General features: G+C 53.0%; 1 protein-coding gene across 1 annotated transcript; it reads right to left on the minus strand.

The window, feature by feature from the left end:
• Positions 1-9,696: 9,696 nt before the first annotated feature.
• LOC125930393 (tubulin polymerization-promoting protein-like) lies at positions 9,697-13,970 on the minus strand. The gene is made up of 4 exons (XM_049642258.1): positions 13,852-13,970; positions 13,409-13,593; positions 10,795-10,964; positions 9,697-10,625 (listed from the first exon to the last, which is right to left on the minus strand). Exons 1-4 carry the CDS (start codon positions 13,968-13,970, stop codon positions 10,431-10,433), a joined length of 669 nt encoding a protein of 222 aa, XP_049498215.1. The 3' UTR covers positions 9,697-10,430.
• Positions 13,971-15,109: the final 1,139 nt, after the last annotated feature.

Here is a 15,109-nt window from a genome sequence, read left to right on the forward strand (position 1 = left end):
ACGGCCCCGCTCCCATCTATCCCTGGTCGCTGCCGACTGGAGGGCGAGGGCACTTCGCAGATGGCCGAGTGGGCAGTACAGGGCCGCTTCTTCCCTGAAGTCCTTCCAAAGGCAACCGTGGTCAACACTGTAAAACCAGGACTCTTCAGTTACGCAGTCACTATTGTCAGAATTATTCAGGGAGCCCCTTTACATTGGACCGGGAGATAGAAATATGTCAGTCTTTGGATCTGTTCCAGAATGAGAACATTGTTCTGCTAGCTGGGAAGATGATGATGGTTTTTTCAGAAAACAGGTGTGGCTGGAGTAGCGAGGCACCCCTCCGTCATCCGTTGCCTTCACCCGTCCGTCTGGGTGCTGAGCCTGCACGTGGCCTGGTGGCCGAGGGCTCGGGTCACGCGTAGCCTCACGCCATCTGGAGGCCAGGGGTGGATGGCAGGAGCCGGAGCCGGTGGGAGACGGGAGGGTGTTGGCTGCGGGGACGGTGTGGACGGGGAGGGCCCCGGCCAGGTGAGGGAGGATGCTGCTGGAGAGGAGGCGGCAGGCGGTCCTCAGGAGTCGCTCCCCCGAGCCCTCCTCCAGCTCCCTGGTCAGCACCAAGGAGGAACAACACCTCCTGCAGGAACTGAGCCAGGCACGCGCGCAACACAAGGCCCAGGTGGAGCAGCTGCACTGGAGCTACAAGGAGCTCAAGAAGATGCTGGGCCTGTTTCCGCCGGCTGCTAGGCCGCGTCTGGGTCGCCTCCACGCACCTAGTAAACCGCGGAAGCTCTTTTCTACCTGGTACGATTGTGGGGCAGAGCTGTGCCTCCCGTTCATAATCAGCTGAAGTTTTGAAACGTGTTCAGGGCCTACAGCTCAGTTTTCTAAAACACCCTGAAAAGATGGGATTGACCTGCCAGTAGGCAAGTCTGCGAACAAGGACATGTAGGGGTAGTATTTGCAGGGAGGTGCTAACCAGGGTGGCTCCCTCTGAATCCACGCTGCTCCTGCTCCTGAGATTGCAAAAAAAAAAAAAAAAAAAAAGGATTAATCCAAGCCCTTCACATGTTTTGAGACAAGACATATTGATGTTTTTTGAGACCAGCATCATTAATTTTCCATGAAATATCTTGAGATAAAATGCAGTATTTTTCTCCCTAATGTAAGAGCACTGTGTGTGATTAAATAATTTTGTGTGGCAAGATAAACTAACATTCTAAAAAGTGACTTTTTATAAATTGTGACTGAGATCTTCTCACTGAATTCTTTCATGAAGCAAGCTAGGCACAGGTGGGACAGGTACGTTCCAAGATTCAATAAAAGTAACACATTTTGAGCAACATGGATGGAACTGGAGAGTGTGATGCTAAGTGAAATAAGCCATACAGAGAAAGACAGATACCATATGGTTTCACTCTTATGTGGATCCTGAGAAACATAACAGAAACCCATGGGGGAGGGGAAGGAAAGGAAAAAAAAAAAAAAAAAAAAAGAGGTTAGAGTGGGAGAGAGCCAAAGCATAAGAGACTGTTAAAAACTGAGAACAAACTGAGGGTTGATGGGGGGTGGGAGGGAGGGCAGGGTGGGTGATGGGTATTGAGGAGGGCACCTTTTGGGATGAGCACGGGGTGTTGTATGGAAACCAATTTGACAGTAAATTTCATATATTAAAAAATAAAAAAAATAAAAATAAAAAAAAAAAAGAAGATTTGGTATATATATATATATATATATACTCAATGGAATGCTTCTCAGCCATAAAAAAGAAGGCTGTCTGGACCATCTGCAACAACATGGATAGACTTTGAGACTATTGTGCTAAATAAGTGAAATAAATCATATAAAGACAAATACTACATTATTTGAGTTATATATGGTATCTAAAAAACAAAAGAAATAAATGAAACAAAACAAAAGAAAATTCAAAAATTTGGAGAATAGATTGGTGGTTGCCAGAGGAGAAGGGAGTTGGGGGTTAGGAGAAATGGGTGATGGGGGTCAAGATATAAAAACCTCCAGATAAAAAATAAATCATGGAGATATAATGTGCCACGTGACAACCATAGTCAATAATACAATCTTGCATATTTCAAAGTTGCCAAGAGTGAATCTTAAAAGTCCTCATCATAAGGGGAAAAATGCAAATTTGTATGGTCACAGATGGCAACTAGACTTATCTTGGTAATTATTTCATAGCGCATACAAATATTGAATTATGTGATAAACCTGAAACTGATATAATGTTGTGTGTCAAAATTTTACCTCAATTAAAAAAAAACTTGGTGATGTATCACTTCTGACGATTAATGTTATCTGCCTTTTTAATTTTTGTCAATTTAATGAATATATGAATATGTCATTGCACCCTTGGTTTGTATTTCCCTGCTCACAACTGATATTAAATAGTTCATAAGTTGTAAAAAAATAAATAAATAAATAAATAAACATTAAATTTTTTTTTTAAATAAAAAAAATCTCATACTTTTTTGTAAAAAAAAAAAAAAAGTAACACATTTTGGGGAAACATTAAAAATACCATTTTGTGACATCACTGCCTCACAGTGGAAGTATTTCCCCAGGCGCTCTCTTGCTTACAATTACAGTGCATTTCTGAAAATTAGAGCGCACACAGACAAAATACTAGATTTTTAGTTTGGAAACTTCTTATCTTATTTAAATACTTGGCTTCTAGGTAAAACAAAGTACTTTTTTAAACCAATGCCTACTTAATTTATGGAGAAGAGCAGGCAGGCCTACAGGTGCCTGTGTGTGTCGTCGGGCTCTGCCACTGGTGTTCGGGGGTCGGGCGTTTCCCTCAGGAACCGGGTGGTCTCCCTGGTTCCCTCCTGTCTGGTCCTGGCTGTGTCCTTTGGCATCAGTTTCTCTGCAACTTAGCAGGAAAACATGTCACAGCAAATATGGTTTTTGTGGGGGAGTGCAATTTCTTTCATCATACCATTTTTTTTTTTTTATTTATTGAAAAGATTTTAGCATTCAACCATTTTAGGCTTGTTGGAAATGCTCACCATGCTATTACTTTATGTTCCTCTTGTTTGGGTTTTGTTGAGCTTCTTAGACCTGTGACTTTATAATTTTCATCAAATCTGGGAAAGTTTTGCCACCATTTCTTCAACATGGTTATTCGATCCAGCTTCTGTCCCACCCTCCCTCCCGGACCCCAGTTACACGCAGACCACTTGGTAGCATCCCCACGGGTCCCCAGACTTCGGGTCTTTTTTCCCATCTTTTGTTCTTGCCCTCCGTTGGGTCATTTCTGCTGCCTTGTCACAGGCCTCACCCATTCTGCAGTTGGGCCTGTGTAGACAATGGATTTTTAATTTCAGAAATTACGTATGTTTTTAGTTCTAAAATCCCATTGGTTCTTTCTTATTAACTTTGTGTCCCATTATGTTCATGTTTCACTTAACTCCTGAACCATGTTCTTAACGCCTTTGCTGCAGGTAATTTCAGATGATTTCTAGAATGGTTACACTGATGCTCCGTTAGAAGTGTATTAGTTTCTGTCGGTCCATGTTTCCAGCACTTACTGTCAAAGTTTTAATGTTTTCATTCTAGAGGGTGTGTGATGCATAGTGTTTCTGTAGATAGACTTTATCAAGTTAAAGAAGCTCCTTGTAGTGTTAATTTGCCAAGACGTTTTTTATCGTGAATGGGTGAATTTTATCACTTTTTCTGCAGCCATTGAAGATGACCATGTGGTTTTTCTCCTTTATTCTGTTCATGTGGTTAATTTCGGTAATTTGATAACCTAAAACAACCGAAATTTTCTGGGTTAAGCACAGCCTAGTAATGATGGGTTTTCCTTTGCAAACATACTTTTGGATTTGGTTACTATTTTGTTTAGGATTTTGTATTCTGGGTACCCCACTTAATGTCTGACATTTAATTATTGGAATTCTCTGGGTCTCCATTTCCTCATCTGTAGAAAGGGGTAATAAGTGCCTGCCCCCGCTGTCGTGAAGAGGAAGCGGTAGCTAGAGTCTGGTCCCAGGACCCCACTGATGCGGCACCACATGGTGTGGTTGTTGGCTGGGACGGCGGCAGGAACCAGTCCTGTCCCCGCGGTGACACCACCTACGGTCCTCTCTTAAGGTGCCGCTATCCTCAGCGTTCGCACTGCCACGCCATGCCTGTGATAGAAGTTCAGCTGTGCACCCTTCTCTGCTTTCTAGGAGAATTCAGGACAGGTTGTAACTCTCTGTTCCCTGCGTGTGTGATGGAACTTGCTGAGGAAGCCAGTCGGGCCTGAAATGCTCTTTGTGGGAGACTTCTGGCCACGGGTTTAGTTCCCTTAGCCCCTTCTCACAGAGCACCGTCCACCCCTCCATTCGCCAGCCCCCCGCAGCGGGTTTGGGGCCATGTGGTTCATCCTGAGTGGGACAGAGAAGAGCTGCCAGGCCACCAGGGTGGCCACCATCCCCTCCGTAGCCTTGCCGGCGGTGCCACTGACCAGCGGGCCTGTTTCTCTCCTGGGGGCAGAGAGCCCTCCTTGACCTCTGCTGGACTCCGTGTGCATAAGAAAGGAATGTCACTGTGTCAGCCACTAGGTTTGGGGGTTTTTCTACTTTGCCAGTAGTTACTCGGCCTAAGCCCTGGGATGGCGCAGGCTGTCCCTTTCTTCCTGAGTTCTCATAAGGGCTGTATCTCGAATTTGCTTGTATTGCCTAATTGTCCAAGTTTTTGGCCTGTCTTTTAATGGCATTTCCATGGCCTCAGCATCTGGAGCTGTGTCCCTAAGGCAGACCTGTCGGGGTGGTGGTTGCTTCAAGCAAGTCCTTGCCATTCGGGGAAGGGAAGGGATGTGGGTGAGCGATGGCCACGGGTTGCTCCCGACCTCAAGCTCCACTTCCGCTTTCAAGCCAAGGACACGTCGGGGCGGCCCTGGCCGGCGACAGAGCAGGCAGAACACCAGGGCCAGCTGCGGGGCTCTGGCGGGGCCGGCGAGGCTTGGTCCGCACCTGCGTCCTCCCCACAGTGCTGGGGCCACCCCGTCTCCCTGGCCGTGGTTCATGCTGGTCCATGGCGCCGCGTTCTCTCTCACTTCCTCTCCTGCACCACAGCTTCTGTTCCTTTCCATCTTTAATGGAAATTACTGATGCATTCGGCTCTAAAACCTTTACTTTATCGCTTTTCTCTCTTTTCTCTTGCCCTATCGCCTGACATAATCGATACGCTTTTGTTTCTTCTTGTTTTGTATTCTGTTTCTTCTGTGATTGTCCCCTTCTATACTGTAGCCATTTTCACCTCTGCTGGTTTTGGAAGCTATGCGTTCTTTCTGGCATATTATCACAGCTGGTGTTCATCTAATCAGGGCTTCTGCTCCCCCGGTAGCGTACAGGAGCCATGAGCATGTACCTCCCTGGGCACCCTTCGGCTTCCATGTGATGGTTTTTAAGGGTTTTTTGATTTTTTGTTTTTGCTTTAGTATTTTTTTGTTTTGTTTTGTTTTGTTTTGTTTTTGAGAGAGAACGACAGAGAGAAAGAGAGAGAGAGAGAGAGAGAGAGAGAGAGAGAGAATCCCAACCAAGTAGGTTCCACCCCCAGCACAGAGGCTCACTCTGGGCTAGAACTCACAAACTGTGGGATCATGACCTGAGCTGAAATAAAAAGTCGGACACTTAACTGACTGGGCCACCCAGGTGCCCCAGTGTTTGAGTATTTTAGTGAAATATTTTTTTCCCACAGAAATCATTTATTTACAGGGTTTTTGTATGGTTACTTACTGCCCATTTTTTGAGCCACTTCCCTGCAGACATTCTGTCTGTGGTCATGTTCTTGCTGCAATTAGACTTACTTTTAATGTCTGCTGGTGCAGTTTTCCTTGTTGTAGTCTTAGAATGAATGCCTTTATCTTCAGTTTTGAAAACTATTTCACAGAGGATTTCATGTTGGTACTTACTCGAGGACATCATTGCTATGTCTGGGCCCCCACCCGGGGCTGCACCAGGGCAAGATTGGAACGAGCCTGGGACTACGAGGCAGGTGGCCTGGGGTCAGGCCAGGAGTCACCCTGTCTAAATGAGGAAGCAAAAGTTTCCTCCCTGTGGGGAGGTGACGTGAGACCCTGTGAGCTGTGGCTCCCATCCCTCCCACAGCCCCTCCCACAGCCCGTCCATGTTAGATGTTAGTGCCTGTGTGCGACTGCTGGTGTAGGTGGTGCACCTTGAGGACAACAGATCCACATTTCAACACCTTTATTTATCACTTTACCAATTTGACACACAATGTTAACAGCAAACACAGGAGGAGCAGTATGCAGACAGACACGAGCTGCTTCACTACAGGTTTGCAGGTCAGGCCTTGACGGCAGCTCTGACTGGGGACACAGTGCCTCATGCTCTGGGGAGGGAGAGGAGGGCCACCCCGATCCCATACATATCCCTGGTTGAGTGCGGCTTTGAGACGCCAGCAGACGTGCCTTTCTGAGTCAGAACACCCAAGACGTCGACTCTACTCTTCACTATCACACTGATAAAGTGATACACTCAGGACTCCCTAATGGTAACAAAACAGTGTAAAAATATATTGCGCATATATATATATATATATATATATATATATATATATAAATTTATTTCCCTTTCCTGAAAAAAACTTAGTACAAACTAGTAGTATACGATCCCTTTCAAGTTTCTTTTAAGTTGTGCGGGTTTCCTTTCTGTTTGGCTTGGTTTGGGTTTTCAAGAGTCTAGAGGGAGAGAAAAAAACCTCTTGAAGCTCAGGGTGGCCACTGCCCAGCCCACCTGGGGCCATGCACTCCACATGCCCAGGGACAGAGGCCATACCCTGAACCACCAGGTTCCAGTGTTCAGTAGTCAATCAGTGGAGGGGAGCTGTTCACGGTCAGTGTTTTAAGGATATTCTAGCCTATTGGTAACTTCACAGTACAGCTGAATTTTCAACCTGGCCTGCATGGAACAGGTGACCACAGGGTGTCCCATGTGGCGTGGACTGCAAGACGGGGGAGCCGCCAACTTGTGTATGAAGAGAGCTGGGCTGGGTCCCCAGGGCAGGGCCAGCACATGCTTTTCCCGTAAAGGGCCAGATGGTGAAAATTTTAGGTGTCCCCTCCTACCACCACCAGGCGACATAGCGCAAAACTGGCCATACGTCATGCCCGACTGAGCACACGGGCACAGCTGGGCGCCAAAAAACTACTCACAGAAGCAGTCTGGGGTGGGGGCATGAGCCCGCTGCCGCAGGCCCTGTCCACGAGCAGCCAGAGGGACACCCGTGGCCTGTCCTGAGCACTGAGCACGGGGACGCAGACGCAGAGCCACACCAACAGGAAGTGGTGCCAGCGAGCCGCCTGCGCGCACTGTTCCCCGGCTTCTCGCATCGGCTGTGATTTTCATCTGCCGCAAACGTAGGACTGGGGACACTAGAGGTGTGAAAATACTCCGGTATAAATATATATCTTCTGTGATAACATCCTAAACTTACATGATTTGAACTTCACTTTGGTAAAGCTGACTGTTACCGCCACCTAGTTGCCTATCCTATCACGTTAAATAGAAATAAATAAGTGTTCTGGTGTGATCAGTGTTAAGCACCCTTCTCCAGTTCTCCTGACACTCGCATGCTGTCAGCCCTGCCCTCCCTGGCAGAACGTGTCCTGTCTCCTCGTGCTGTGCGGTCTCTCGCTCACAGATAGACGCTGGATTTCTGGGTAACCACGGTTAGTAGAAGATAATTGGCATTGCATATAACATGCAGCAAAGACACACACCCTGCCTGTGTGTTCTCAGTGTTCAGACGCCGATGGAGGAGCACGCGTGTGCGTGTGTGCGCGCGCGCGCGCACATGTTCTGTGTGCGGGGGCCACACACATGCGGGGACACGTTTAGCAGATTATTTTAAGCTGATGGAATGGAGAGCACTGAGGACTCGTGATGGAGTCTTTGCCACCTCCCCCTCCTTTTGAGGGAACGTCCAGGCTTTGTCTGGGGACGGGTGCCATCTGAAGAGGCTTTGGGGTTGGGCAGGGGAGGCAGGGGAGACTGTAGCCCCTGTGGGGCCAACCGGACCTCCCTGCTGTGGGACAGGGTGGACCGCCAAGGGGACCCATTCACAAACCCCATGGGAAGGTGCTGTGAGAACAGTCAGGAGCACATTGGGAAACACTGGTCACAAGTGAGCAGCTCAGCTCCACCAGACTGTGGCACTGGTGCCTTCCACTAAGAAGAGGGCTCCTGCTCTGGGAAGGGCGTGACAGCAGGGGTCCCCGTGGGAAGGCAGATGTGTGGTTTCTCTTGCTTAGACCCCAATCTCCCAGGGTTGTCCTGGGGAGGCTGTTTTGCCTGGAGACCCCGCTCTGGCACAGAAGATGGCCTCCTGGGGGTGAGAGGGGCTGAGAAGGGCCGGTGGAAGGGGGTTGTGCATTCCCGGTACAGGGTGTGGCATGGGGACCCTCGTCCCTCGGCTCACTGGGGCATGCACACTGTGGGGGCCAAGGTCCTGCTGGACTCCAGTGTCCACGCTGTGTCATGGCTGTGACAGGGGGGACCCAGGCGGTAATGGCAGGAGGCGGAGCCCCACCGCCTCAGACGGTGCTCCCCAACATGGTGCCCAAGAGGATCTGGGAGGAGGTCTGGTTTGTGATCTGCTCGTTGTTGAGAAACATTTGTCATGTTCAGAGTCGCCTTCCAACATTTCCCACGTCCTCCCCTTGCCTCCAGATCCTCACCGCAGTCCAGCCGGGGATACTGTGTCCTGCTTGCTTGTCCCTCCTCCAGCACTCAGTCCTTGGTTTCCCCACCTTCCCCCACCATGGGGTGGAGAGGCCTGGCCGGGCAGCTCAGGATCGCCAAGGTAGAAACTAGAGACTGCAATGAGCACAGGTGACTCAAGGCCTGCAACCATCTCAGATTTTTCCCTGCACTGGGAAGTCTCAGAACCTCGGAAGGAAGCTGCTGGCGAGGCCCCACCGTGGGGGCGAGGGGGAGGACCACATCCCTTCAGAGGGGCCATGCTGGATGGGAGCTCGAGCCCCGAGCCCCACCACACAGACGGGGGACCATCCCTAGCTCTAGCGATGACCAGCATGCCCTTTGGGCACAGGGAGGCGGGTGCGTGTGCCACCCCGATGCTGGTATTTATTTCAACAGCCTGTGCTGTGCACCAGGGAGTGCCCCCAACCAGCCAGCTGCCACGGACACAGAACAGTGGCCAGGGTGGACGGGCTCCAAGAAGCATTTCCCTGAGGCTCCCATGGGCTTTTCCCAAGACCAGCGCCAGGACCACACGGCCCCACCAGTCACTTGCCAGGCTTGGTGGCACTTCTGCAAGGGGACATGTCCCCATGAAGCCACTGTGATAAGAGTCCCAATGCTTGGCTCCCCTGTCCAGCCTCATGGAGAAACCAAATGCCAACAAATGCTGCTGGCCTCGGGGCCCTTTGTGGGCCTGCCTCTCTTGTGTGGTTTTCTGCATTTGCAGGGGTTGGGAGAGGTTAGGGAACACTCATGCAGAGACTGAACCACTGAGATCTGTGCCACGTGCCAGTGAACAGGGAGCAGCCACAGGGACCCACAGCCCGAAGGCCCTGAGTGCAGAGTGGGGCCCTGGACAGAGACACCATCATGCCAGCAAAGCGACTGCATGGGAAGCCTTAGCCAGCAGGGTCTCCTGGCCTAGAGACACAAACGGCAGGAGAGAAAGGGGCAGAAATGGTATTCTGTCTTTGCTGAACCATTCTGGGAACAAATACATTTCCAGTTTATTCTTAGAAAAACACAATAAAGTGAACGGTCTTGTCCTTGGTTTCCATTTTGACAACTTCAGACCGTGTTCCTCTGGTCCACTGAGGAGCCCCTTCCACTGGCTAACCTTCCTCCAGCTCCACAACGTGTGTGCGTGTGTGTGTGTGAGCATGTGCGTGTGTGCAAGCACACACATCACATGTAGGTATGTGTGAGTGTGTGTGCACATGCAAGCACCTGTCCCACCTCCCCACACCTTCATGATGTCCTGTTAGCAGCTCACTTCTGTCTTCTTGGTGCTGCTGGTTAGTGCGTTAGCTTGTGCTGCCCTCAAGGTTCCAGGGAGGGGTTTGCAGGTCAGCAGGGGGCCAGCTTCTGACAGGGTCTGTCCCACTCACCCCTTGTGGCCCACCGGCCCCTTTAAAATGGACTTTTCGCCTGTAAGCCAGGTAGTTAGTGTGGTCTGGTCCCAGGAGACGCTCTGAAAAAGGCCATTTGTTGTCAGCCAGCACTGGACGCGGCAGGTGTGTTAGAAATGGTCAGTGATTTCGGGGCCTCACTTGGGGGTCAGAGAGAAGCATGCCAGGCCCCAAGCAGGGGGAGGCCTGACTGCCACCCCCACGGTCCCCCGGGGCCCCAGCCTTGAGTTCTTCCCCAGGGAGGAAGGGAATGTAATGAAGTGTGAGGTGGCACGGGCCCCAGCGGGAAGGGCTGCTCCTGGGCTGGCTACTTGCCACCCTGTACCTTCTGGTCATAGGTGCCCGCGTGCTTATAGCCCGGTACGTAGCCTGACTCATCCACCAGGTCCACACGGCCCACCTTGCTTTTGCCCTTGCCTGATGGGTCGAAGCGTTCCTTGTGGGAGCCCGTGAACTTGGTCGTGTCCGTGAGCTGGGACACAGTGGGCGACGAGATGGCCTTCTGTAGAGGGAGAGAATGGGGCGCGCCCGTGTGAGCGCAAGGGGCCAAGTGAGCACGTGAGGCTGTCGGCAGCTGGGTCGGCACACCCCCAGGGAGTAACACGTCCCCTGTCCCACCCCAGACCCCATGGGCTGCTGCCCTCCAGGGAATCCCTGCTAGCCATGCTCACCATCACCCCTGAGATGATGGGGACCTTGCCCTCAATGAGCCTGTGCACCTCACGGACGGCCCCCTCGCTGCTCTTGTCTTTGAATCTCTTCTTGGAGAGCTCTTCAAACGCCTCCTTGAACTGCTCGAATGTGATGGTCCAGCAGGATTTCCCTCTGAGGGAGGAGAGCGCTCAGGGCCCAGGCCAGGGCCACTCCCCTCCATAACTCACAGCCCCACCAAGTAGTGCCCCCAGAACCTGCTGACATCCGGGGACCAGGTGATGTCAGGGGACCCCTTCCCAGGGACCTGGTGGCATCAGGAGACCCCCTGCCCGGGGACCAGGTGACATTGGGGAAACCCTGGCCCTGCCCAGGGACCTGATGACATCGGGAGACTACCTCCCAGGGACCTGGTGACATCGGGGGACCCCTGCCCCTGTCTGGGCACCCAGTGACATCGGGGTAACCCTCCCCCCCACCCAGGGACCAGTGACATCAGGGGATCCCTACCCAGGAACCTGGTGGGGGCCCAGTGGCCTTGGGGAACCCCCACCTCTCTCCCACAGCAGAAATCAAGTCTAACGTTAAAATACAGAATATGCCCCTCCCCCGCCCTGGTGTGCACTGTTTTTGCCCAACAGTCGGCCGCCATGGGCAACGGCAGCAAATATAAATTGTCTTGGAAAAAAGCTTAAAGGAACTATATCCTTTATGAACAACTGGACATTAAAACAAAGCTGCTGTCTGGTTCTAAAATGGGGCGTGTGTGGCGTCCACTCAGAGAAGGAGGGAAAAAGTCAGGTCAAGAAGCTCGTCCCATCTGAACCACACAGAGGCCAAGTCCTGCCTGGGGCCACCATGGCCCGATGTCCCTGTCATCATACCGGGACGGGGTCGGGCGGTGGCCTCACCAATACGCCCGGCAAAGTGGTCCCAGGGCCTGTCCCTCCTCCCAGGACCCCTACTGCCCCCACCTGAAAGCCACCTGCCTAAGGGGCACAAGGTGGCTAGGGGCAGATGCAGCCCTATTCACTCCTTGCCGCAGGCCACTCACAAAATTTCAGGAAGATTCTAAACTGTGCACTTTTTATAATTTTTACTAAAAAACCATTTTTACCACTTTGGATCTCTCCTGCTAATCCATGGAGTGAGTTGTCAGGGTTTTAGAACAAGAGGTCCTGTGGGGGCGGCTCCCTGCCATTCAGGGACACCCTGTGGGTGCAGAGGCCTGAGTGGGACGGCCCTGCAGATGTCCACGAGCAGATGGCCCAGAACAGCCACAATAACCACGAAGGCACAGGGACAGACCCACACGAGGGTTTCCACGGAAGAGCAAAGAAAGGCAGCCCAGCAGAGAAAGGGCCGTCTCTAAACAGCTGATGCTGGTACAGCGGGGACCCAGCCCTGCACTGTGCCTCGAAGTGCCTACAGAGACTCACTCAAAATGGGCCATCGTCCTAAGTTCAGCACAAAACCTAGAACTATAAACTTCTGGAAGAATACCTAAGAGAAAAACTTTGTGATCTTGGGTGAAGCAAAGATTTCTTAGAAACAACACCAAAAAAGTCCATAAAAGAGACAAGGAATTGGAATGCACCGAAATTTAAAACACCACGCCCTTGAAAAGATGCTGTTTTGAGGAATACAAAATGAGCCACAGATGGGGAGAAAATACGGGCAAACAGACACCTGAAAGAGAAAGCTTTTCAAACTTAACAACAGGGAGAATCCCGCATAGAAAACAGGGCAAAATACCCGAACCAGACACTGTCCGGGAAGACCCCTGGGTGGCCCGTGCAGAGCACACAAAGCACCACCCCACATGGCGAGTCCTACCAGACTGGACGGCCAGCGTGGCTGAAGCCAGTGAAATGGCCACACCGGGAGGATGTGGTCAGCTGGGCACTCCGACGTGGCGTCCACCGGGGGAGGCAGTTTGGCAGTTACGGCTCTGAGCCCCCCAAGTCTGGGCTCGACACAGGACAGACGCACCATAGTCCCACGTAAACCATGTAGTCAGGTGTCCTTCAGCAGTGAACAGATGGACACCACACGCAGGGACTCAGAGGCACTTGACGTGCCCGTCGGAAGACACGGGACACAGCCCACAGTCGGGGATCGGGGCTGGGAAGCCTGAGCCCCCACAGGGCCTGCACTCAGAACACAAATGCCCCTTCTGTCCTCGGGTGCTGGTCCCGACCACGACCGCACAGCAGGGGCTGGTGACCTGGTGGGTGCAGGGCTTCCTCAGACCCAGTGGTGGGCAGTGGGCTCTGCCCCCACAGCAGTTGGCCTCGCCCCCCCCACCCAGCCTCTGGGGAAACGTTCCTCGGCAGCAAGGTTCTCACAGCAGCCGCCCCACATGGAGATCCCTGCCCTGCTGCCTGGCCAAGGCCCTGTTTGTTTGTCCTGGGCCGTCAAAGGCACTCCTGTCTCCTATTCACGCCCTGCCCGGGTGGCATGTGGATACCAGGCCTGACGGCCAGCCCCGGGACTGGCCGCCGGAGCACGCAGCCCTCTCTGGGCACCGCGGCACCAGGCGCCACCAGTGGGAGTCACTTGAGCTGGGGGTGGGGGGAAAGGCTGACGGGGGCTCCCATCAGAGGGCCACATTCAGAGCTGGTGGACACGAGCCTAAGGCCGACTCTCCCACTCCACCTGGCTGGGCCAGGTGTCCCCAAGTGTCCCCAGCGTGATTGCCCATCAGGGAGTTCTCCCCAGGGGACCCGGCACCCTGCTGCTGAGAGCAATGCACAGTGAGTTCTAGAATGACAATGCCCGTCTCTTCCCCAGAGACACTGATCACATTACACTGCTCTCTGGACACAGAGTGAGCCTGTTCTCCAGAGTCCACAGAACTGGAGGGTGTCCCCACACTGAAACCCCCTCTCCCAGCTCCAGGCCTGGCTGGCCAGTGCCCTGCCTGCAGGCCTGCCCAGCAGTAATGGGGTCACTGATCACACACAAGGCCCCGTGAGCTGGGGTTTCACTTTGCTTCCCAAGCCTTGTGTCCCCCAGGCCTCCAGACCCAACTCAGGGTGGGCAGGGGGCTAAACCCTGCCAGTGCCAAAGGTCACCTGGGGACACTGGGGCTGGCGGGGGCCCGGGCAGCCCTCCAGAGACAGGCGTATGTCCCTCCAGGGCCAACAGCAGGAAAGCTCCCGGGCTTCAGGCCAAAATGTGCCAGCACCTCCATGATTCAAGACCGATGGCACTCCCAGGGACACCTCTCCAAGAGGTGGCAGGCAGCATGCTGGGTCATCACGGAGAACTTGGCATTCATGTGGGAGGAAGCTACTGGCCCCCCATGCCCCGCCCCGCAGCAAAGCCAGGGGCCTGGGTGACCTGTCCAGAGGGCAGCCTGGCTGGCCAGGATGCCCGTGCAGGCAGGAAGTGGGGTGTCAAGGGGCCACTTAAGGCCCTGATGAGGCTCAGTGAGAAGGAGGGGTCTGTGGGGAATTCCTTTGGGCTGGCAGGAGTGGGGGGCTCCTGGGGGAGCTGTCATTGTGGCTGTGATGTAGCGGCGATGCCCTCACATCATGCCTGACCTGGGGCAGTTCCCAGGCCAGACCAGCAGCTCCAACTGCACGCTGTGCCCAAGGAGGACCGCCGGTGGGACGCCTGGGGGGCTCTGTCCATCAAGTGTCTGACTTTAGCTCAGGTCATGGTCTCAACGGTACCCGAAGCCCGGCTTTGGGTCTGTGCTGACAGCTCGGAGCCTGCTACCGACCCTCTGTCCTCTCTCTCTGCCCCTCCCCTGCGTTCGCTTGCTCTTGCCCTCTCTCTTAAAAAAAATAAACAACAGAAAAAGGAGGACCAATTGAAGCCAGACCTTCCTGGCAGACAGTGGCCGCCCTGCTCCTACCCAGGGCTCCCCATTGCTGCTGATCCACCTGCCTATCAGGGCCTGGGCACAACCATGATGCTGTGGGGCTGTAGGGGCCGCGGGGAGGCCCTGACCTGCCTGAAGGGGCAGCTGTGGCCCCGACTCTTCCCGGCCAAGTAGGAAAAAGCCACCCTAGCGTGCTTGCTTCATGCAGGTGCCTGGGGCTGGGCTTGCCCTGTGAGGGGCAGGGGCGGGGTCCCTGGGGGCTCCAGCCACCACCCCCACCCACAACCTGCACCCCTAATTGCCATCGTGGCTATGGCAGGGGATGGGCTATGAAACAGACCCACTGAGGTCACTGAAACCATTTCTGAGCATTTGGGGAAGGTCACCTTAAAAGGACAAAAGGTGTGCTAAGACTCAGCATCCACATCAACCCAGCAAGGGACCAAGTGTCAGCAACTCCCCAATTCCAGACACACCAGGCTGCCCATCGTGGAGGCCCTACA

This window comes from Panthera uncia, chromosome A2, assembly GCF_023721935.1.
Source record: "Panthera uncia isolate 11264 chromosome A2, Puncia_PCG_1.0, whole genome shotgun sequence".
NCBI lineage: Eukaryota > Metazoa > Chordata > Mammalia > Carnivora > Felidae > Panthera > Panthera uncia.

What these genes read in the sequence shown, in the direction of transcription:
- LOC125930393 (XM_049642258.1), bottom strand. Translation starts at nt 13,970, where the DNA reads ATGGAGGTGCTGGCACATTTTGGCCTGAAGCCCGGGAGCTTTCCTGCT. An exon ending in GCCAGCCCCAGTGTCCCCAG is followed by an intron (nt 13,594 to 13,851) that starts GTGACCTTTGGC and finishes CTCTGTGTCCAG; the next exon opens with AGAGCAGTGTAATGTGATCA. An exon ending in AGTGGGAGAGTCGGCCTTAG is followed by an intron (nt 10,965 to 13,408) that starts GCTCGTGTCCAC and finishes CTGGGCCCTGAG; the next exon opens with CGCTCTCCTCCCTCAGAGGG.